At 43.7% G+C, this 24,194-nt stretch overlaps 2 protein-coding genes across 3 annotated transcripts; both read right to left on the bottom strand.

Annotated features, from left to right (window-relative positions):
* Positions 1–832: 832 nt before the first annotated feature.
* Positions 833–11,454, bottom strand: LOC123070990 (insulin-degrading enzyme-like 1, peroxisomal). Of its 2 annotated transcripts, XM_044494428.1 has the most exons (26): positions 11,007–11,451; positions 10,816–10,891; positions 9,387–9,454; positions 8,363–8,454; positions 8,163–8,236; positions 7,965–8,008; positions 7,610–7,661; positions 7,200–7,319; positions 7,019–7,131; positions 6,762–6,924; positions 6,540–6,632; positions 6,350–6,435; positions 5,990–6,076; positions 5,747–5,850; positions 5,286–5,388; positions 5,104–5,199; positions 4,770–4,959; positions 4,581–4,642; positions 4,333–4,437; positions 3,523–3,724; positions 3,214–3,422; positions 2,116–2,240; positions 1,987–2,038; positions 1,820–1,906; positions 1,496–1,618; positions 833–1,291 (listed from the first exon to the last, which is right to left on the bottom strand). In XM_044494428.1, exons 1-26 carry the CDS (start codon positions 11,127–11,129, stop codon positions 1,037–1,039), a joined length of 2,904 nt encoding a protein of 967 aa, XP_044350363.1. In that variant the 5' UTR covers positions 11,130–11,451; the 3' UTR covers positions 833–1,036. The 2 variants fall into 2 exon arrangements, with proteins under 2 accessions (XP_044350363.1, XP_044350364.1); XM_044494429.1 differs by lacking the exon at positions 8,363–8,454 and having other exon boundaries at positions 11,007–11,454.
* Positions 11,455–12,209: 755 nt separating this feature from the next.
* LOC123070989 (vacuole membrane protein KMS1) lies at positions 12,210–19,547 on the bottom strand. The gene is made up of 8 exons (XM_044494426.1): positions 19,185–19,547; positions 17,726–17,937; positions 17,540–17,618; positions 16,389–16,691; positions 14,190–14,347; positions 13,850–13,966; positions 12,946–13,128; positions 12,210–12,862 (listed from the first exon to the last, which is right to left on the bottom strand). Exons 1-8 carry the CDS (start codon positions 19,252–19,254, stop codon positions 12,683–12,685), a joined length of 1,302 nt encoding a protein of 433 aa, XP_044350361.1. The 5' UTR covers positions 19,255–19,547; the 3' UTR covers positions 12,210–12,682.
* Positions 19,548–24,194: the final 4,647 nt, after the last annotated feature.

The raw sequence follows: 24,194 nt of genomic DNA, 5'->3' as shown, positions 1-24,194 counted from the left end.
GTGCACCGCAAGGAACCATCAATCACCGTCCCCTCCCGGCTACCGGAGTGGATCACGACTAGACATTCCATTCCATCACACACTACACTAGGCAAAACCAGGATGTCGCGCCATTGCGCTCCTCTCCACGCGATCTCCCCGCGCGCTCGCCACGCCTCGCGCTCCACAGTGCACTCCCCGCCACGCGGCCGCGCCCCCTCCCTTTCCCCCGCCTCCCCGCCCACCACCTCACGAAACCAGCGGCCGCCACGGCAACCAGCCTAGTGGCCCGCGCGCCCACAAATATTCCTCGCTTTCCCCCCTCTATCTCCATTTCTCCACCGCCGGCACATCCCGGGAAACACCAGAACCCGATTCCATTCCGTCGCCCTTTTATGCGTGTGGCCGGGTGGACAGAGCCCTCTCTGCAGCTTTAGCGGGTCGCCAGGCCTTGTCCAGAGCATGTGCCACCCGGGGCTGCCGCCTCTGCCGCCGGGCTGCGCGGCCAGGCGGCGGCCGCGGCCGGCGGGGGTCGTCGCGCCCACGCCCACGCCTTCGCCGCAGCGACAGGCGCACCAGCACCACTACTGCGTGTGCTCGCCCACGGCGCACCGGGGCTCGTTCCGGTGCCGCTGGCACCGCGCCAGCTACGCGTGGGGCAGCGGCCGCGGGAGGGCGGCGGCGATCGGGGCCGTGCCGTAGCCGAGGCGGCCGGTGACGCGTGCGAGGGTGGTGACACCTACGCCGGGCACGTGCCGCCCGCAATGTGTACGTGTTCTCGGCCCATGGCGCCATCTTGTCCGCCCCGCTGTGATAGTCAGCTCATGTGAATGTACATACTTGTCAGAAGAAGTAGATGCAGACAAAGTAGCAATGCATGTTTAATTTCTATAAGCTGGTACATTTGTTCTGAAAATAGCATCACATGGTTACTCCATACATGCAGAATAGCATTGTGCAATCGTGTGTGGCCATCGAGAAATCAATCAAAATTGGGTTCATGCGTGTGGTGACAGACTATGTACTACACTACAGCAAACAAAGAACATGTAGTATGTCAGTCCATTGTGATCAGGCCTGGACCTCCCTTCAGCGAGCGGTGCAGAGGCCGTGATCGCTTGAAGCCGAATATGTCGGTAATCCGGCAAGTTTTGGGCGGATCAGCCTCGGCGATCGCCTTCTTGAACTCTGCCGAATGGTTGCCGCTGAAGACCTGCACGCTTACTGTCCTCCTTTGAGGGGCGTCCACCTTTATGTACTCATCAAAGTATTCGATGAATTCTTCTTTCTTGAGCTCTCTTAGGAGAGCAACCTGCAAACGGTTTTCGAGGTCATATATCTTGCGGATCCAGGACACAGCCTTTTTTCCTGTGGTAAAAAGAGTGATGTGTTTTCTCGAAACAGAACTTTTGAAAATTGCACTAGTTTTGGCCCACTTTTCCGGCTTGCTTTTTGTTTCATGCAGTTTTCTCTCATATATCACAGCGTGTATTGTTGCCCGAACAAAAGCACTTACCTCGGACTCGACCCTATCAAACTTGAGAGTTCCGGCTTCAATCTCTCCCCAGTAGAAGCCAGATTCCTCCCACAAGTTTTTAAATTTCTCCAGTTTCGAATCAATAAGTGATTTGACATTTCTCTGCCATAAGCAAAACACGGCAATGTCAAAATGCTTCGTTAATGCCAAAACCTTTTGTCTTTTGACAAAGAAGACACTAATGGGCTAATGTAGTCCAATATGTGGAACAGATCATATCATGAGTAATTGGGTACTTATGAAAGAGATGCGCAATTTGGCATGGTACATCAATTAGTTCTGAAGCCAACTGAAGCCACTAACCTTGAAATCCTTGTCGGACAGTTCATGGATTTTGCTTTCGAATGTCTTAAAGAATTCATCAATTCTAGAATCAAGATATGAAGGATCCTAGGATTCCGTAAAAAGGTCAGTAGGAGAAAGTGGCAAAAAAGTATGTCATATTTGTTACTCAATCTTTCAACATGTACCTTCACTGTGGATTGAATAACAACCTCGAGTGCCCAGACTCCACGATCAGATCTGAGGGATCAAAGTAAGTTGGGATTATAAATGAACAGTGCAAACAAAATGTGTATGTTTCTCTTGAAAGGACGTACCTCAGAGAAAGATATGTTATATACCCAAGTTGCTCAACAGTCCGCAGCTGGTTGAAAGCAGGCTGACTAGAAATTAGAGAGAACAACTCGAGTTTGATATTTGAGAGGGCGTCGTCCTGATGGACCTGGATACATTGAATACGCTTATATTAGTAACCTGGCATGCTGCTTGTTATAGAACGCATTTGACATGAGACAGTTCTTCTACTTCTTAGGATATTACGCAACTCCCTGTAGAACAATTCTCACTTTGTATTTTAGTACTTTGAACTACTTGAACCACTTCTAACAAATTTGGCTGTGTGCATCATGGTGATGCAAAGACCGGGGCCTCCTCTTTTCAAAAAAGAAATAAAAACTCCCTGTAGAAAAATATTTCTTAAAGGAAGTTAACAGAGCAAAACCGTCACCATGTTTTATATACCTCGTCATGTCACACTCAGTCGCATCACTGTATTTTATCGATTCGACATGTTATTGAATCAGCAGGGCCTCACTTAGTGGTTCAAGCATGCCATTGCTCTCCTCACAGACAGGTCAAAAATAATGTAGCACTAATTATCTGTCGCCTATGAACATGCCTCTTATGCATGTTCAAGTCATGCCTCGGGTTAGTGACTCAAGGCTGAGATGTTTCAATCATGTAGTGCAACTGAGTATGCGGTCATGCCCCGACATGGAATATACTTCGTGATCCGACCAGGAGCCAGTTATTAGTTATATATTTGATTAGTTTTGCACTATTCTTGGCCACTTTTATTATGTTTAATTTGGAGTTCTTGGCGTTATATTTTGCATGTAAGAAAACATTTCAGAACAATGTTCAAGTAGGGAAAAGTAGCACTCTCCAATTGTTTTGAGTTGCCGCAATTGAGTGGTGAGCAGCCATAGTCCCCTCCACATTGTTCCAACTACTACTGGGTTTTTACCTAAAAAAAAAACTACTACTGGATTGATCATAACCAGTAATTATCTGGGAACAGGCTCACCAATTGATGACTAGCCATTAGTTTGGCTACAAATATCAGAAGGTACTGATCACCAACGAGTAATCGTCTTCGATAACATGAACTGCTTAAGTTTAGAAGAAGCCTATACCTGAATATATTGGACAACCGATGAATTCTCATTCTTCTGATTTAATCCCTCAATTTGGTAGCAACATTTTATCTCTTTTTCAAGCATGATAACCCTCTTGACCAGGTATTGTGATGGAGACATGGGTTTGAATACAGAATTGGGGGTATTAAATATAGTATCTTCGATCTCCTGGACAATAGACTCAGCCTCACCTGGCTCAATGTTTCCTACAAGAAGAGTTCTTAATTATTATTAAGCACAGTCAGAATTGCACTTCAGTCCTGTCCTTAACATTTAGTAGAGTATTAACATGGAAGTTTACCAAACCTTGAACATAGCATTCCAAGTACGTCTTCGATAGCAAGTGCGGCACAAACTTCGCAAGAGAATCTGACTCAAGCTTAGAAAGAGCTTGAAGTTTCTCTGCCAAAGGCCATTTTTTCTCTTCCAATATTAATGAGAGATAATACGAAGCTTGAGAGTATGGTTGGCTGAAGTTAAAATTTTGGTAATCCTTGACAGAAGTTTCCTGTAGTAGCAAGATGTTGGTAAAAAAAGTAGGCATGAAAGAAAGTCACGGCTTCAAAAAGCACCGCTAAGAATCTGAAGGGAAATAATATTCCCAGTCTAAAAATCAACAATGGTGAGAATCCGTACTATAACTGCAACTAAAAATAAGTACTGTGTTGTAACACCCTCACCACAAATCTGCTGCAATGGATCTTAAGAAATTATTAATTTTCTATATAGTGTCTAAATTGATGTGCTTGTGTAAATGAATATGTAGTCTCCAAAACCTTTGTTATTCATATTTAAAGAAGGTTGCTATAAATTTCACAGAAGTACTATGTTACAAAAGATGCAAAATAATGAATCATAATTATGTATGCAGAGTGTTCAGGAACCCTTTATGAATTTGGTTCTAGCAATATCGTGTCCACAACTTAAAATCTGAAATACCTCAGTTTTGATCATCTACCAGTTGCAATCCACAGGATAAACAGTGTTCAGTGAAAGAAAAATTCAACGCCTTTTAAGTTGATCCACACAAGTTGATGAAGAAGACACTAGGTAATACAAATGTGTCCGAGCGAAATTATGACAGTTGACAAGGAAAACTAAGAATCCACATCTGACCTTCAGGGCAGAAAACCTGTTTGGTTTAACTACAAAGTTCACTATTTGCTTCATTATGGCATGTAGCAGAACTCTCATCTTGTCATTGTAACCACCTACGCACACCTTCAAAACAACAAAAAATCGGGTATTGTTTGAGTTCGAATTCAAAACTGGGTAAAAACCAGCAACATCGTAATGCACGAAGAGCAATTTAGCTGTCCGGAACACTCATAGGAAACAGAAAGAATGCAGCAACAGAACTAAACCTGGAATCCAGTGGAAGTAAGATATATCGAATAGAATAAACCCGCAATTTGAGCATCATAAGCTACAAAAGGCAGAAACTAATTGTCAGTGTACATTAGTACATAAAGTTGGAGGGAACAATCCCCAGACAGTCTGTTCAATATGGTAAAATATGCAATTATTCAGATAATTTCAGAATTGTTGCTTACCATAAGCATTCAAGTAATCGACTAACAAATCGACAAAGAGACTTGTAGATACGGCTGCTTCGGGGGAGTGGCTTGACAATGGGCAGTGGAAATCAATTATAATGTAAACCTTCGGAGTGAAGAACAGCATGTCGGGCTTATACCACAGCCGTGAAAGTGGCGTCTTCCTTAATATTGTCGGAAATGTAACCTGGTGAAACAGTTCTACTTTTGTCAAAATTAATATACTATGTTTGATAAAGTATATATACTTTGTGAGTATATATAAATTTTGATAGTTCATACAAAGTGTGCTAATGTGAACACACAACAAACAAGCCGTTCCAAATTTTACCTTGTCTGGCACTTCTTTAAGAGATAAATCCTTTGGAACGAAAATGTTTGGCTTTGGGAGATAAAGCTTCTCAGTAGGAGCTTTTTGAATCCATTGCTGCCACATAGAGGCATAAGATGAGAAAATAATAATTGGAACATGATATTGCTGGTGCGCGTGTAGGTAAGGGTGGGGGTGCAAACCTTTATCATGTATGGAGTGACATTTTCAATAGAATATGATGTATTGTACCAAGGCTCAGCACGATTGGTAGATCCTTCAAACTTTTTAGATTCACAGAGTATTCTACAGACATAGAGAAGTATTGCATCAAAGAAAGAATGAAGGCATGATATTTCGCATTGTATGCTAGTTTATGTGCATAACCGCAGATCATTTGACACAAGCTTATATCAGTAAAATTGAAGTTCAAGATATGAAGTAAGGCCATGGCCAGTGATAATTCTTTATTGATGAGTCCCAGTATCAGTTCCTCCCTCTGTAACTTAATGTAAGACGTTTTTGCAGTATATTAAGTTACAGAGGTTGTACTAATTAAGCAATGGCAGACTTCTGCATATACATTCATATGTTGGCATACAGAGAGAATATGCATATAGAAGCAGGAACAATCAAGGTTGTCATGTGAACGGTGGATGCTTACCTAACTCTTTCGGGTGACAATTCATCAAGTATCATATTTATTCTATTTGGCGCATACTTTGACGGCAATGATTCTCCAACCAGCCATTCCTCTGGTGGGAACAACTGCAAGTCAGTTCATAAGCATATCCGTTAGAAGAAAAAAGATACTACTGAAGTACAAAGAGATATACATCAGAGTTCACAAATTATTGATCACAAGGAACTGTAAAAGCTGAAAAATTAGAGCTCTACAGAAACATACCCGCATGCTTGAGACAGTAGCTGTGACATAGCTGATTGGATGGACTTTGTCTTGATAGTGGAATTCTGTTTCATTTATTGACGCAAGCTAGAAAACAACGAACACATTAGCATGTATATTTATGTAATTAAATGTAATCATAGTTTCTCCTCACTCTGCTTGTGAGTTGTAAAATTTTGAACTATGAATTGCTTCAGCAAACAACCTTGGGTAACAAAATTTAAACTCAATGAGATCGTTTTATTAAAAGAACACATCAGAGTCCATGGGTGCAATGTTCATATTCAAAGTAACTGCGCATTAGGAGCATAAATCATCAAATAACTACATACATGATTAAACGATGTGTCTGTCAGTTACCTCATCAAATATCCATTCATGGATTCCATCTTCTTTTAATAGGTGGAGGTATTTGAAGACCAACCCAATAATATCCTCCATGTGGTCTGAAATCGTTGGATATGCACATAGCTTACTAAATTGTACTATCAAGGTGTGCTTAAAACTTAAAAAAAAGTTATAAGAGAGCATAATGAAGATGAGATCTTACCATGACCAGCATCAGTGAGCCTCATGCCTACTGAGAAAAAAGAGTATTCATTGCTGTCACTGCCGGCACCAGCCACCAAATCCATGGCCCATCCTGATGTAGTCAAAATAGAACTGTCGCAGGTCACACAAGTTGACAAAAGAAACAAAAGAATGACCAGTGTTTGAGTACATAAGCTGGCAAAAGAATATTTACAACAATATACTGCTGAAGTTAACTTGCCTAATTCCTTTATAATGTGGAAGATGGATCCCTCGCCTTCATGCCCAATAAGATGACTGAGATAACGGCAAGGACCTTCTTTGTAGAACTGGATGTTAGGTGTAACTGGCCATGATATTTTTAGGTAGTTGCCTTCTATTATTGGGATTGCTTTGACAAGAAGCTGCGTGACAAGGACAGAAGAAAGTATGCGAAATTACATATCCATTGCCATTCCTGTATTTACTTTTAGTGTGACTGGTGTTGTTTCAAGTTACCTGTAAATGTTCTGCTGAAAGGGGCTGACTTGGACATTTGAAGCTTATCTGGTCTGTGTTCTTGACGTGACTAAACAGGCTTTCAACTAAGCTTTGAATGCAATCGAGACTCTCTACAAATCATTTTATCAGTAACAAATAAGTTCAAGTATGCCAAAATTGATGAACCTTTACTACTTACCTTTTCCATAAACAACAAGATGCATAAGATTTGCTGAATAATTCTCGTAAAACTTCAGAAGCTCAAGCCTGATATCCAAACCCCTCTCTTTTGGTTTAGTTTCCAGTGTTTCCCAACTTCCTGATGCATTAAATAACATAATTTCAAATAAGATGCAAATTCCGGAAGGAGATTGTATATTAGGCATGCACAACAAGATTTTGAAAAAAATATACATGATTTTTGTTAGCATTTGTATGTGAATTAAAAAAGTGTGATCTCTGAATCTGGTAGAAACATATTAAGGGTTGGAACACAGGAATACTCGGACGTCAAATTGATTTGCATACTCACTTATACAGTAATACAAAACAACAACCATAATTAGCTGGATGAGTATTAGCAATGTCTGAATACCAACAATTGCTTACCCGTACTGAATTTATGGTAAGGATGATCCTTTGAGGCCAGATGCTTTTGAAGCTGTGAAAAAAAATACTCTAAAATGAAGTAACAGACTAACAGTGCAGCAGGGCTAACGGGATATACAGGATGATGATAAATCAGGCTAAGATCATGCCAAATATGGTTAATTTGAAAGAAAACTGGCATTCTGAGTAAGTCAGTGTAAGCCGGGCTTATATCATGCCAAATATGATTGTATGGAAAGAACAAATATTCATAACGCCTTTACTTCAGCAATTTCAGTTTCTGATGCAGATATGACATTATTGCACGAAAGGATATCACATGTATCTAACTAAGAAGGTTGAGACTCTGAAGTACCTGATGCATTCTCCAGCCATCTGACAACAGATTTTTCTTGTGTTCTGTGAGAACAGTGAAATATAACATTATCCACAATGTGTTTCTTAGTTCTTACTACTCCAAAATCCAAATAAAACGTAAACATAAAGCAATTGTGATAAGCTAAAAGTTATGTTAGATGCAAATAGCACTAGAATGTATAAAGCAACTGCTCACCAGAATCAACAGCCTTGATCTCTCTAAGAACAGCATCCTGCGACATCAGTGGCTTAATGAAGAACTGGGCAAATCTGCGCAACACAAATCACCTACTTATTTATTGTTTTATAAAGAATCATGCAAATTTGCAGAACAGAAATCACGACCTGATTCAATGTGCATGCATTAACTGAACAAAATACTACTAAGAAAGTTACCTATCTAAGGCTTCTTCGAAATTGTCCGCGTTAACATCAAAATAGAAATTCGTTGTCTCGGAGGATGTAAAGGCATTGGAAGAACCGCCGTGCTGATATTTTTCACGACATGCCAAATACTCAAAAAACATATAATCCAAGTACACTGAATGTAACTTCCAAGCATGAAACAGAATATTTAAGCTGGTATGAAATAATCATATTGACGGGTCCCAGAAGTAAAATCATAGACCATTTTACAAGCTTGTGATAGGACAACAAAGTTGTTGCTAGTTGGGATATTAGTGATACTTCTATGAACAGCATTCATCACGCCATGTATTGGCACCACAACACCATAGCATATTGGCAACTGGCAAGAGGATGCACTTAAGCTTCAGGGGCTGTTTGGTTAGCGCCCAGGACTGCCCTGCCAAATCAAGGGCGTGCCAATTTTTTGGCGTACGATTCTGCCGCCGCTGCCAAGCCAAAGCATGGGCGCAAAAAGTAAAGAGGAGGTGTACTAGCGACCAAAGAATTGGCAGGGTAAGAAAGCGCTGGCACCAATCCAAACGCCCTCCTAGCCTGGTGGTCAACGCCAAAATATTGGCATGGCAGCGCTCGGCTGCCATCCAAACAGACCCTCAGCCTTCAGAATTAGGTGTGTTTGGTTTGAGAGTGCGACAGGTTACAACTGGGCCTTAGGCATAACCACAGTTTATGGCAAGAAGGTATCATTTGGTCATCACGATGGAATAGGAGGTGAGCTATGGTACAAGCATAAATTTGCTTGCACAATGTTTATTGCCAAGCACTGGTATGTGGTATCAGCCATAAGTCATTGGCACAGTGGCACCTATCATAGTCTAAGATGCATATTCCTTTCAGTTGTTCTCTATCTCATGACTTATTTTCTGATTGGCCCAGAATCATCTAATGTATATGCTCTGCAGGGACGGTAAACCTGGTTCAAACTCTTACAAACCTGGCATTAACGCGTGAGTAATAATTGCAAGCAAACGTATGATGAAATGAAAAGCGGTACCTCCGAGATATATTTTGTATAATCTTGTTCTCCAGGGTATTTCTCGCTGGCATAAAACAGCATATGCTCTGCAAGCAAGCCCATGGTAATAAATAAATAAAGAGAAAAAATTGCTAAAGAGAAAATCAACTTTGATTTGATGCAACCAACATTCATCATGCTAATTGTCTCCTCCACACAAATGGTTTACTACTCTATACTTACTGGGTGTGTCTAGGGCACATCTAGATGTGCTCTAGTTATTGCACATCTAAGTGAGTGAATCAAGTATAAGAGGAAAAGAAAATATCCACATGAATCTCGACGTAAGATCAATGACATAGGACTTAGAGTGCAATACTTATGGCACATCTAGATGTGCTTAAACTCTGTCAAACATTTATTTTAAACTAGTGAAGCAAGTATTACCCACTCTCTCCATCAATTTGCGTTCATGTGGGTTTTCTGAAATGAACCCCACACGTGTACTGCTCTGCGCGTGCATCGAGTAGAAATATCCTGTGTTGTTACCACGGGTAGAACGCAGACGCCAGACAAAATATCAACACGGACTCGTGGAGTGAGAGCATCCTGCTAGGCAACAACGTGTATGTGCAGTGATCTAGAGAGCGACAGGGTCCCATATCCTGGAGCGATGGACCCCGCCCAACCAAACTCGTGTCTCGCATGAAACTCTTGGATCGTTCAACAAACGCATAATTATGCCCATCACATAGTACTGACATCACCAAATATAATTTGGCTGGAAACCTGAGAAGCATTTAAGAAAGACATTCAGCTAGCCGGCTGTCGTACACTCGTACTCTGCTGCTACCGGCGAAGGCAGAACATGTACGGCCCGATGCCCGCACCACTGAGATCAATCATGGATGCTCTGAACTTTAGTCCGAACCGTCAGTCAATGGCGTGATCCGACGGTGAAAACACGCCGGGCGACACTGACTGGACCAAATCAATGGGCCGATTCATTCAATCAACTTTTCGATCGGAAAAGGAAAAAACATCCATTGACCTGGCCGCAAATCTGCGACGCCATCATTGGCGGTCAGGAAGGCCTAAAGCGGCAAGGCACTGCCCAATGGGGGAGAAGTGGCCAAGGAAGCATTCCTCCGTCACTCGATTCCATGGAGACAAAATTTGGAGGAGACCCCAGCCGGATCCCAAAAGGGGGAGGAGATTCATCTGACGCCGACGCCGTTGCGCAGGAGCACTGCGCTGGGTCCAGCGAACAGCCCCCATCCAATCCTACCAACTACTACCTGGTCAGAAAGTAAAGTAGTAGTACTCGCCCCAGGAATCCGGTGTTTCGGTTAGTTAGATCACGAGCGCCCACGCAACGAACCGGAATCGGAGCCACGGTGTGGCGAGCGAGATGGCCGGCGACGGCGACGAGAGTGGACGGAGAGGGAAGGGAAGCGAGTGGACTCACCGAGGAAGTGCGCGAGGCCCTCGAGCCCCTCCGGGTCGCTGAACGAGCCCACGCCGACCTCCATACACGCCGCCGCCTGCGCACAAACAACAACAACAACGCCGGATGAATCACGCGAGGAAAAACGTCGACCAACTGGCGAGCATTCATTCGCCGCTTCGGCGAGCGAGAGAGAGCGGGCCGGGGCGGACCTTGTCGGTGTCGGCGTCGCTGATGAGGAGGCACTCGAGCGCGTTGGGGAGCAGCAGGCGGCGGTACTCCCGCTTGTCGCTGCGCGCGCGGATGAACTCCACATTGCCCGCCGCCGCCGCCATGCGCGCCGGCTCGCCCTAAACCTCCTCCTCCTCGCTTGGAGGCGCTGGGTCCGGTCTCTCTCCGGCGGTGGATGGATTGGAGGCTTAAGGCTCGAAGCTAGTGGGGGCGCTAGTATTCTATGCTTTGTCGCTGCCGCCGTCCCGTTAATATATGGAGGGCAGGGCAGGGCAGGGGGGTGGGTGGCCTCGGCCTTCGGCTTCGCTTGCGGCTGCGGGAGCCGGGAGGAGTCTCAAGTCTGAACCGAGGTGAACTTCACTTTGATGGGATGGCCGGATGGGAGACGTCTCCGTCTGTTGCGGGGTTGCGATGGTGCTAGATGACGAACGCCTTTTCCCTACCGGCGAATGACGTGCTCGCGACGGCGAGGCGGTCCCTCCCCGGTTCTGAGTTCTCCTCGGCGCTCGGCGGTCGCCAGCCGGGTCGTGTAGGCATGTAACAACAAATTTGGAAGAAACGTATGTAGGCATGACAATTCATCGTGCCGTGCGAGTAGTCTGGCTTTTGTCTCAGCTTGGAGTCTCCTGCTGCCGTATGTCCAAGAAATTTACCCTGCCTGTGCTCTAACTTCTGTGGTGCAGGGCGCTAGATTCGACTTACCGAGCACGCCCAAGATTAAACGGACAACTGCTCTCACGACCCCAATTTGCATTGACGACACTAGTTAATTGAAAAGGTTTCGAAGGTACGTTCCAAAATAGATAACCCAACTTCGTACTAACTTTAGTATAAAGTTGGGTCATCTATTTTAAAACGGAGGGAGTAACTAAAAAAAAGGAAAAGGTTTCGAAGGCACTAGGTTACAGCACTGTTTAGCTGCTGATGTGTAATCGCACCTCACATTTTCACCTCACTGAGCTTCAGATGCGCCCGCTTGCTGAAAATCACAAGCTACATGCCAAAGAGCTTGACGTGATTGACGAGAATCACACATCTCTGAACCTGACCTAGTCACAAGGTAAAACCAATTGTATGACACAGTTTTACAACGACGTGACGTAGAAACACAGTTTTACAACGACGTGACGTAGAAACGCAGCTGCGAGTCTTGATAAATAAAACAGCAGCTTTATTTGCGAGAGTAAAATTGTAATCGAAGTGCTCCATTAAATCTAGCTGGCTCCAATTGTGAACATGCATTTGCATTTTGAATGTAACAATAAAACATTTCACCTTTGAGTACTCTCGGTGCCCTATCAGCTACCGTATTTCCAACATAAGAAGGTAAAAAAAGGTACTGGTAAAATACATCTTAGTAATGAAATCGTGCTAAACAAACAATCCCTAAAGTTCATCCAACTTGGCGCCTGAAATAACAGGACTGATTCTCCTCCAGGAACTGCCAGTAGAGGCGCATTGACAAAAAGTCGCAGCCATCACTTGTGGCGGGTTGGAGAGGCCCATGTTTCTGTTCACTGTACAGAAGAACACAACTTCTACCAGCATCGGGACTTCTACCAGCATTGGGATCATCCGCAAGGGCTTAGCCAGGCGCAGAGGCTACTAAGGAGAATATTCGCAATGTGCAGCTGAATAAATACAACCATGTTTGCTGTTAGTTAGTTTTCGAATGATTCTGGGGCGAGGAATCAGTAATGAGCTCCATCTCTATGTCCTGCTGCCTTTTGCGATAATCCTGAGCTGTTGATGTGACGATCTTAATGAAGAAGTTCACAAGCACAAGCCACACTACAGTGTTCCAGACCAACGCAAAAGAGAAATTCCACTGTTTATCCTGTACAAATGACAGTTACAGAACATCAATGAACAGGTAAGAAAAAACTAAAAATCAAATGACATGAAAATGAAGATACCGACCTCCATTTGTGAATGTGAGACTGACACAGGTGGTGATAAATACTTCTCCTTAGCACTGTGGAGTTTGGCAATTACAGATGGCAGGGTCGCTGAAAACCCAGGAATGTGCTCAAATATCCAGATCAACTCCTTCTCCATAAAATACAAGAGTTGGTTGTTGCACAACGAGATGATAAACAGTGTCTGCAGAAGTGAGAAGGTACAATTCATGTGTCAGTACAGAGAGACTGCAAATATTCATTTCAATCCAACCAGATAAATAAGGTGTCAAACTGACAATAAACCAAAATGATAAGAAACTCAGTTGAACATAGTACGAAATTGATAGTTGGAAAACTAAGTTTGTTTGATATTCAGGAAGAAAAGGAGCACAAAAAGAAGCAAAATTGTATCACTCATAGTTTGTTTGTTCTGTTGTGAGGAAAGAAAAAACAAGGTAACAATAAAAATCAAAATTTAAAAAGAAACAGCAATTGGTATGGCAGGTACATCATGTACTTTTGATGCAAGCATTAATGGCATTATTATTTGATCACAGTAAAGATAGTATTTGAGTGAAATCTCTGATACAATTCACACCATATTCTGCAGAGATCACGCAGAATAATCAATGTAGCCATGTAGGTCACAACTACAATTTTGCATGGGTTGTAGGGGTAGGGGTAGCTTGTAAGATTTCAATATTTTGGTTCTAACTGGACAGAACCGAAAAGACATGATCACATAAAGTATGCCTAAAAATATATATTAAAATGATGAAGTTAATACATGATTATCTCATAGGATCTGAAAGCAGACCGGTATACCAAATCACCAGCAGACCAAGAGAAAAAATAAACATGTGGTACCAAGAGAAACACAAATTAATGCCAGGATTTTTCAGTAAAATGTATATACCACAAACCTGAATATGAGTTTTGATGATGGCCTTCCCGATCAAAGTTGCAAAGAAAAACTCCCAGAAGGGTATACCAAATTGACCACACATAATACCAGCAAGGTCAAACAGCGGGTTTGGAACCTAGTAAACACAAAAAAAATAAGTTACATGATGCACTATATATCCATGCTTGGAACTAGTTACACGTGTAAATGTCCAATTAGCATATTTTGGCACCAAATAGAAAATTAGGGCCAAAGCCTGCAAGAGCTGCATGAGCAATATACTGCCAAAGCAAAATTCTGCAACTACTTTTTTGCGTAAGAAATCATTACTCAAAGATTCAGACAGGACAAAGACTAACCGAAGCAAGTATCAAGATAGTGAAGAAGTTGAGATGCTGTGAATGAGAAAGGAGCCAGCGTTTTGTACGATTCACAGTACATGCTATTGGACCATCTTCTGACGAAGGAGCAACATCTAGCTCCTTGACAGCTTCTAACTCACTTCCTGACAAACGAGCTGCAACATGAGAGATCATTTGCTCAGTATGGACAGCTTAAAAAATGAACCTCGAGATAATGAAGGTTGCAGATTTCAAGAACGCGCAAGCTATGGTTTGCTACAAACTAATTTCTAGAGTTTAACATTCGACCATATAAATAGCCCTTAAATAATCAACTCCAGCATGCAAGGAAAGAGAACAAACAAGAATAAAGAGAGTTTTGTAAGACATCACAATAGTAACAAACAGTCTCAGAAGTTGTATTGTATCCCATTACAGAGAATGAAACCAGTACTGTTTACCCACAATACAGGGCCAGTTCTTTTGTGGCTTTTAGCAGCTTATTGTCTTAAGGCAAAAACTCAAAATAGCTCGCTTTGGGGCATAGAGCTTAATTTATTTCCACAGCCCTCTCCTTCACAATGGAAAAAACCTGAAGGGTGGTCGGCTTCCCGTGAGCGGTCACTTAAAAACAAACCGGTATATCCCCTTGCTCTCCCGCTTGCACACAATTACAAAGGAAATGCCACCTTATCCCCCACGTATCAACCCAAACGATCCTCTCGCCCCTCCTCCTGTGAAATAGGGTTTCCCCGTCACCGCCGCCCACGCCTCCCGACGCCGCCCTACTCCGTCGACGAGCCGACGACGACATCGATCCTGTTGGTGCTGGGTAGACGCGTTCCTCCCCCGCCTCCCTCTGCTCTGCCCCACCACGCCACCCCTCTGTCCAGCAGTCCGCAGTCGCTCGTCCTCTCGTCAGGGGACGCCGATCAAGATTCCCAGAGCCGGCAGTCCTCCCAACGCTGTCCAGATCGCAAGGGCTACAGCCCGCAATGCCGCTCAGCACCACGCGTCAAACAGCAGGCTTGTCGCGCACAAGCCAGCAGATCTGCACGCAGATCACGTTCTGGGCCGATCATCTCAAGTCATGGCTGCTGCTAGTCTACTGATAGCGTGCACCAACCTGATGGCCACGATACTAGTTCTTGGTATTGTGTTGCTAATGTACCTGGGTGCGAACACCCAGTAGACCAAGTGTGTGTAGGATCTGGGAGCGTGTGTTATCGTTAGGAGTCCACCAGATGCAGATTGAGCTTTTGTACTCACCCCCTGTTCATCTTATCCCTGTTGAACTAGTGTTTTGTTCAGTTTCTTCAGCGTCAGTCGGTGTCGATGAGTGTCGGTAACAAGCACTCCCCAATTAAGCTAATTATATATGAATGTTATAGTTTCGTGTTGATGAGCTTCCACAGCAGCACAACTTTTCTACATGGAGCTGTCCTTTTTTTTTTGTTACGCCGCTCTCTATGCGAGACAATGATGTTTGCATGTGAGAAAATGATCCACCTTGTATGTGACAAAACGATCTTCGACTAACATTTCATGATGTTTGAAAAAACAATTTTATGTTCATATGGGCGACAAAACGCTAAAGCACAACTGAATATCAGAAAAATACAGTCCAGGGGTATTACAGACTTTTCACTAGGTATATCAAAATTAAGCTGGAGGGACATGAACTAAAAAGAACTCGTTGGCTTATTCTCATGGGCTTATTTCCACAAGAGCTTATCTGAGGCTTATTTTCACAGGAGCTTATGCATAAGCTGCAGCTCAAAAGAACTGGCCCAAAGTTCCACAAAACATGACTAGTGACAAAATAACAGTCTCAAAAGTTGTATTACATCCCATTACTGAGAATGAAATGAGTACTGTTCCTAGATTGGTAAGAGTTTCAATCATTTTATGAGAGGAAAATGAATAATAACCATAAAATACTACTACAATGTGTCAGTGCTCCATAAAATGAAGCTGGTGAACTTAGGTACCTACATAAGGGATAGAAGCTAAATGGATATAATAATGAAGGCACACACACATGTTACATAGTACAGTAAAAAGTAGGCACTATAGATAGTGTTCAAGGGAAATCAGTTAAGAAACAATACAGAAAGAACTATTATCTGCACATAGATTCAATAATATACTGTACAGCTTTGAAGTATCTAACAGAATATCACAATTACTTCAGAATAAAATGCATTGCACAATTACCAGCTCGTGATATAAAATAAGGAGGGAGCTCGCCAAGTGCTGTCCCAATACCCCAAAGAACAGCTTCCAACTGAACCTGAGGGAGTAAATCAAAGACTGGGATCATCACTGAATGATCTGATGAAGGATACATGGGAGATCCAAATTCCGAACACTTCTTGTCAAGCCATGATGGCGCCTGTTTAAGCAGTATGGTATCATATGGAGCAGTCTTCAAATCAACACGGCCACATTGAACAGCCTTAATAGTGAAGAGAGCAATGTGGGGCCCAAGATACAGCACAAACGTATGCAAACCTGAACCTGCATTTCAAATACTAATCGATCAATTTTCAAAAACGAACTCCTTGCTCCAGGCAAACAAATAAACTTCAAAGTTATATTTTCCAAATTTAACACTTGGCAGCACTCATTGTTACATGTCTTGGCAAATGATAAAGGGGAATCTATCATGTACAGCACAAGACAACTGCTAATTAAGAAAGTATACAAAACTAACTAAAGTTGGTATAGGCTTTATCATGCCTGAGTCTCTAAGATGACCAAATATTGTTCTCACAGTTTGCCTAAATAATGTCTCAAAACCATCTGACAATTCCAAATATCCACATGTTCTGCTACAAACATGAATATGGTAGCAGTGTCCTTTGGGCGCAAAAGAGCGCGATATTAATGATACATCATGAGGTAGTCAACCTCCAAGATGTCTTAGTGCCACACACAGTCACTGCAAAAACTTAAACCCAACACCCTAAAATGTCACAACTTCTAACTTCTACCATACAACTCTTGCTCTCCTCTCCAATTTTCGCGAAGTATGACCTTTAGCCTTTTATTCTCAAGGTCATATAAGGCCAATATATTATAATTTTGCTGCTGATATTTACTTTTTACTAACACAGAAATAACTAATGACATTATAACTAAAATAAAGGATGTGGCAACTTTTAAAATTAGTTTCTAGCGAGCTGGTTCATGTTCACTAGATGCTTCAGCCACCAGACAGTATGGTTTAACTGTTTAGCTATAAAAGGTAAAGTATTTGCAGGACAGAAAGGATAAATTAACTATGTTAACACATTATTCATTTGCGCTTCCTTTATTATATGTGACCACACTACATAATCTTGAGAGAAGTCAATGACACTTACCTAGTCCGATTGAAGAGGCCACACCTAATGAAACCCACCACAACACAAATCTAGCATAATTAAGGAACTCCTGCACATGCTGCATAGAAATCAGAAAACAAACGTTAGCACTCGTGTAGTTTACAAAATGCACTATTACTGTTATTATGTCAGTATACTCCACAAATGTAGTAAAGTTGCCCACACCTTTTTGTGCAGACCATCAGTAACCAGAAGTGCAACTCCAGGAATTACCACCATAACAATTAGGAGAACAAACAAAGCTCTTTTACTCAGGATATATGCTACTGATCTTTTCAAGTATTGCAACATAGCTAAATTGAAGAAGTGCAATGTCCTGAATGGGTGCTTTGTTAGTGTCAAATTCTCCAATTCCAATTTATGTTTCTCCCGGATTTCTGAAAATAAATAAAAAGTTAGGATACAAAACACAGTATGTCAACTTCAAATTTGTTAAATACAATACCCAACTTTAAGAAGCTGTGTTACTACGACAGATCTAACTAAAGCAACATGTATCAGGCAGAAGATACTAAGCTGGCAGATTTTGAGTCAACAAAGAAGATAAATGGAATGTAAACGGGTTTTTCATTAACCAGACAGAAAATTATTTGTCTAGCCAGTCATTAGATAAATGGAATGAAAACTTTATTTTATCTCTACAAGTTGATTTGCTATGTAAGGAGGAACGATACAGGCACAGCAGTTGAGAAGTAGACATGGCAAAGCTCTTTAACATGACATAGTAGTCACATGCAACCAAATAGTAAACTGGAAGGCTTGATTAGCTTTTCTCTGGTTTGAGTATTTGCAATGCAGCCAGGTTCGAAAAAGTTAATGGTATGGAATTCAGAACCAACTTAGATATCCAGCATTCGCTGCTAGAAATCACTGAATTGAAGAATCCACAAAATGGTTGTCAAATTATGAACACATTGGTTTGAGTTGTAACAAGCAATATCATTTGCAGTGCAACCAGGTTTTATCACAAGTGAAATGATGCTGCATGGTACCCCGCTTAGCACGTATGTGAGCTAAGGCCACAGGTACCTAGGCGGCAATGCGAGAGGGTGGCTCCTAGTGCCTAGGTGGGCTGCCAGCCGCCTGTAAATCACCGACTCCCCTTCCCATGATCCTAAATTAATGCTTCGCCTCAGATACAAACTTGATGTATCAAGTACTGAAGGAAACAGACATCCAATCAGAGCATATATACTAACTTTCCATAAAAGGCGAGTGTGATTCATTTAACACTTCTACCTCATTACTCAAATATATGCAGCTATGGCGCATGTGCACATATAATGTGCAGGTTCATGCTGAAACTCTGCGCTCGCAAACGCTGATAAAGCAAAATCATGATGTACCATGTACACGCTATGTGACGGTGCGCAGGCCACCTTTACATCCGAGCAAATTGGCATCATACTAATAAATGACATCACCACGCTAGCACTGACAAATAGCTGACGTCCAGCACTTGCCCTCCGCGGGCATCCCCGCCCCAGCTCAGCTAGACAGCTACAGCCCCATACCAAATCCAACTACGATTGCGGCCGGTGGCAGCTAGCTTCGATCCAAAAGAATGGTGACGCATTGGCACCACGACGCACAGAGAGAGAGAAAACAGAGGCGCGGATCTCACCGGAGATTACGCCGTCGCCAGCCCTCGAGGAGCCCCGAGCCGGCCCCGCCGTGGCCTTCCGGCGCCCCATCGCCCCCGCCGCGGCGCGGAAACCCTAGATCTAGCGGCCCCGATGTGCCGGACCCACCATGGGACGCCCGGGGCGCGGGCTCGAAGCTCCTCCCGCGGGGGCTCGGCGGGCGGTCGGAGATCGCGCGGCGAGATCGGGGGAGGGAGGTGGCGGTTGGAGGAGGGCGGGGCGCCGAAGTAATGGCGTGGTGGCTCCCGTCGCGTGGCCTGTTTTTTTATATTTCTCCGGCCGGTTCTCTCCCCCAGGGCCGTTGTTTCCGTTGCTGCGGCCTGCGGGTGCCGGGCTCGGGCGCTGCGAACGAAAATCTGGACTCGCCCTTTAGCTGGGAAAAAGCTGGCGCTGCGCGCGGGGCCCAGTGGTTTGTCTCATACGGAGGGCCCGGGCGTCAGTGGCGGTTTGCGGCGAGGGGGGCGGTGCGAGTGGGTGCGGCGGGTCGCGCGCCGGGAGACGGGGTGGGGTGTGAGCGGGAGGGAGACGTGCACGGGAGGTGGGAGCCCCGAGCCTTGCTGCTTGTCGTTGCTTGCAAGGCGTTCCAAGGCATGGCGCACTGCTGGGAAAATGGCGGCTCCGGAATACTCCCTCCGTTCTGAATTACTTGTCTTGGATTTGTCTAGATACGGATGTATCTAGACTCATTTTAGTGCTAGATACTTCTGTATCTAGACAAATCCAAGACAAGTAATTCAGAACGGAGGGAGTAGAATACAGGGAAGATGCTCTTATCCCGATCTCCCATGTTGGCAGTGGCGGAGCGTGACCAGCAACTAGGGGGCCGATATGCCTGAAAAGTCGAAAGCAGGCATAACTCGCAATGTAAATTATAAAAACGAAATATGTGTATGGCAACCGTGTGGCAGATTGCAAAACTCACACACCACATCATATTGCTAAAACTACCGAACGCGTCCACGTCTGTTCGATCCTAGCCTCGATCCAATCGTGCAGCGTCCCTTCTCTCGCCTTATCATCCGCAGGTTCGCGCCCGTCCGTGGAGTTGCCCGCACATCAAGCGCCTCATCGCTGCTAGCGAGAGCAGAACCCGGAACAACTCGTCGTCCCCGAACCGCCGCTAGTGAGGATGGAAAGCCCAGCGCCTACGTTCAAGATCAACTCGCCGTCCCCGGACACCACTGGCCACCCGACCAGCGTCATCGTGCAGGCAACAATGGAGAGCGCCGTCGGCGAGCTCCGCACACGTCCTAGGAATTGGCCGAGTCGGAGAAGTCGGTCCTCAAGATCGAGCAGCTCTGGCCCGAGGCCGGCGCCGCCGAGCAGACCTTCTTCTTCGTGCTGGCCAAACCCGCCATGATACGGCTTCTTGGAGATCCTCTTCAACTTCGTCATCACACAAGTGCTACAGGTGGCCGTTGGATCTTGCAACTCCGAGCCAACTCCTTTCACCTTGTTTATCCATGTGTATGCTGCACAAAAAATTCTCATGTTATATCGTTGTTGCTGATGTTGCTCTCGTGTTGAAAGTGTATCTTGTCACGATCTGATCTGATAGACACTTTGTTGTTTGCTAGTATCACTTGTTGATGAGTAGGTGTTCGTGTTTCTGCCAGGTTCAGGGAACTGAAGTGAACTGACGAACATCTACAACTAATGACGAATTCATACAACAAGTAGCTAGCTTTGGGGAGTGAAAAAACAGAACTTTGATGCAATACAGAAGCTTGTGGAACCAAGTAAGGAGCGACATCTGGAAGCTTAGTCGCCGTCCGATCTTCAATGGACGTGGACCTGGTCATTTCCCCCAGCAAAGTGGTAACTGAATTCCGATCAAGTGTTGAATCTCAGATATTCAGACACTGTCCTGATAGTTTCTGATGTGCTACAATAGAATCAATGTTCGGGAAATCGGTAATCGGTAACTGCTCGGTCAGCTAGGGAGTAGGGATTAATCGTGAATCGGCCAATTAATCGGAATTAATCGGTCAAGCATTAATCGGTCAAATTTTTTATAAATCTCGGAATCCCGGTGTCGAGACCAGATTTTGGCCACCCAAAAATTTTAAATGGCCTCAAACGAACAAGTACCCAATATGAAAAAAAAATCCACATTAAAATATTCGTATCGGCAAGGCGAACAACTTTTATGTTTCGATTATTTTGATCCGAGGTCATATGTGACATGTGTGTTCAAAAAAAAACTGTTGTATGAGTGTACGTGTGTATGACAACAATGCTCTAAAATATGATATACTCCCTCCATCCGAAAATACTTGTCATCAAAATGGATAAAAAAGAATGTATATAAAACTAAAATACGTCTAGATACATCTCCTTTTATTCATTTTGATGACAAGTATTTTCGGACGGAGGGAGTATTCAACAACTATGGCAACAATCATTATACGCTCTATCTCTAAGACTTGTAATAATTTAATAACAAATAATCATAGCCCTTGAATTTGCATAACATAACAAGGTCCACAAGTATGTATGATAGTATGACAAAGCAAGGTCCACAAGTGACAGTTCACAACAGCCATAAAACACAAATAATCATAGTTCTTGGCTTCTTGCAAAAGTGTTGTTGTTCTTGCTGTACTGCTGCCCCTTCTCCTCCAACATGAAACAACAAAACATGAAGACTGAAGAGGCAGCAACCTGTGCTCGCTGCTATGCTGCTGTGCTACTGCCCCCTCTGCTCCAACCTGGTCGCCGGCGTGAAGAGGCAGGAAAGAGAGGCCGGAAAGGGACGGGAGGCCACCTGCTTGCTGCTCCCCTACTCGACGGCGTGAGGAGGCAGCAAGGATAGGCCGGAGAGGGAGGAGGGCCACCTGCTTTTTTGCCACAGCCACGTGTGAGGATGGGGGACAGGGTATATGCGGGAGGAGGGGGAGGCGGCAAGGAGAGGATGGAGAGGAAGGGCTGTCGTTGGCCGGCGGCAGGGGAACGACGGGTGCAGGCGACGATGAGAGGCGACAGAGGCACAGGTGGGGTGAGGAGACGGGGTAGATCCGGGAGGAGAGGAGCTGGCGAGAAGAGGCGGGAGAGGGAGGGCCGGCCACGCTGTCGGCCGGCGGCGCTGGGTAGGTAATGCAGGCGGCAGCGGCGGCGCGGGTAGGTAGTGCAGGAGGCGGCGCAGGGTGGGGAGCGGGGGCGGGGTAGATGCAGGAGGAGGAGGAGCCGGCGAGGAGAGGCGGGAGAGGGAGGGCCGGCCACACCGTTGGCCGGCGGCGAGGGTCGGCGGCGGGGTGGTGAGTTTTGCCAAACCTAACCCCCACGCGCCACGGATGAGGATTGTGGAGAGACAAGGAGGCTAATTTTTTTTTACAGTATGCCCTTGAGAGCCCGGTGATTAATCGGTCTGCGGTGGATTAATCGGTTGTCAGAAGGATTAATCGGCCGATTAATGCCCAGGCCGATTAACACTGTCGATTACATATAATTTACAAGGTGGATGGTCGAGTAGCGATTAATCGGACGATTAATCGGCTACTCGGACGATTTTTTGAACAATGAATAGAATACCATCCATATGCATTGTCTTAAAACAATTGTTTTTTCATTCTGTATAAGATAGAACAAACTGTCACTTGTAATTAAGTTAGTCAGGCCATCGCAAAGAAATAAATTAAGTTTGTAGCAATGGAATGCATCAACAACGTACAAAGTTTAAGCTTGTCAGAAAGAAAAAGGATTCAATAGTGATGTTGTTGAGGAAAAGTTGTTGGAGTGTGATCATGTTCCTCTTTGTCAGCAATGGAGACGAAAAACCATAACCATAACCTTTGACCCGGATGAAAAAAAAGTAAAGAACATATCTCCGATAACTTTTGTATAAATGGTGTCGTAATATACACACCAAAGGCTTGATGACTTCCGCGTAAATACCACGGCAACTTTGACTTGGGAAAAAAGGTTGTTGAAAACTTAACCCTGGTGACTTTTTTGGTACAATAGCATAAGAACTTACACACCATAGAGTTGATAAATATATGTTCAAATACCATGGAAATTTTTGACCTGGGATAAAAAGTTGTTTTCTATGTAAATACCATGATAATATACTCACTGCATCCATAATAACTAAAAAGTTGCTGAAAATATGCCCACGATAACTTTTATGTAAATAGCTTGATAATATAGAGTTGATATCAACATTCAAGGAGGGCTATTAGGTCACTGCCAGTCATACTACTAGGTCGTGTCTGACGGTCTAGTTGTATGCTTATTGGCTTATTGCTTCTGTTTGTTGGATGTTGATATGTTGTCGTCTTGTGCTATGTAGCCTGATACTGGAATGAAATGGCATTGAAAAGTTCAGTCGTCATCTGTTTGTTTCTTTTGTGATTTTGCAATTTGTGTTCTCGTTCGATGTATAATCAATCTAATGCATGATGCTAATCCATTTGGTTTACTGTTTACGCCAACATGCTCTGTTTACTTTTTGTTTGTTAAATAGATGTATGATTTAGTGTACAAGAGCTTCTGAGTTTTCAATGACAAATGGCAGTTTATCTCTTAAGAAATCCGCATTGTGGAAGGATGGCAATGTTTTTTGCCGCTTCTCTAGATTTTATGTTTAAATTCTTCATGCTTCTAAATTTCAGCGACAAGTGGTACTACATTTCAATGAAGTGCTTTTGATTTATTTTTTGTGATGAATGAGTTGTCTAAATTCAAATATTTGATGATTTGGTAGTTGTACATGACTGCTCGTAGTCATGTAATCGTGTGGTTAATTAGAGTTTGCAGCGAATTTTAGTTTTAAAATTGACAACGACAGACGAGTAGTCCGGTAACCCAAACGATGTTTTTGTCGATAACAACATATGCACAATATTGATAACTTTTGGCAATATCGGACAATAACTTTTGAACCAAAAATCTATTGAAACGATGAAATAGGTTCAGGTTTTCAAGCCTAGTAATATATGTGTAAACATCATGGTAACTTACATAGCGCAGATGCGGTAACTTACGCAACC

This window comes from Triticum aestivum, chromosome 3B (genome assembly GCF_018294505.1).
Source record: "Triticum aestivum cultivar Chinese Spring chromosome 3B, IWGSC CS RefSeq v2.1, whole genome shotgun sequence".
Classification (NCBI taxonomy): Eukaryota; Viridiplantae; Streptophyta; class Magnoliopsida; order Poales; family Poaceae; genus Triticum; species Triticum aestivum.
Note: the sequence above shows the minus strand (reverse complement) of the source record. Positions and strands in the feature narration are given on the sequence as shown.

What these genes read in the sequence shown, in the direction of transcription:
- LOC123070989 (XM_044494426.1), bottom strand. Translation starts at nt 19,254, where the DNA reads ATGGGGCGCCGGAAGGCCACGGCGGGGCCGGCTCGGGGCTCCTCGAGG. An exon ending in CTGATGGTCTGCACAAAAAG is followed by an intron (nt 17,619 to 17,725) that starts GTGTGGGCAACT and finishes ATTTCTATGCAG; the next exon opens with CATGTGCAGGAGTTCCTTAA. An exon ending in TCATCAAAACTCATATTCAG is followed by an intron (nt 13,129 to 13,849) that starts GTTTGTGGTATA and finishes TCACTTCTGCAG; the next exon opens with ACACTGTTTATCATCTCGTT.
- LOC123070990 (XM_044494428.1), bottom strand. Translation starts at nt 11,129, where the DNA reads ATGGCGGCGGCGGCGGGCAATGTGGAGTTCATCCGCGCGCGCAGCGAC. An exon ending in CCACATTATAAAGGAATTAG is followed by an intron (nt 6,633 to 6,761) that starts GCAAGTTAACTT and finishes TGACTACATCAG; the next exon opens with GATGGGCCATGGATTTGGTG. An exon ending in TTGTCACCCGAAAGAGTTAG is followed by an intron (nt 5,389 to 5,746) that starts GTAAGCATCCAC and finishes CTATGTCTGTAG; the next exon opens with AATACTCTGTGAATCTAAAA.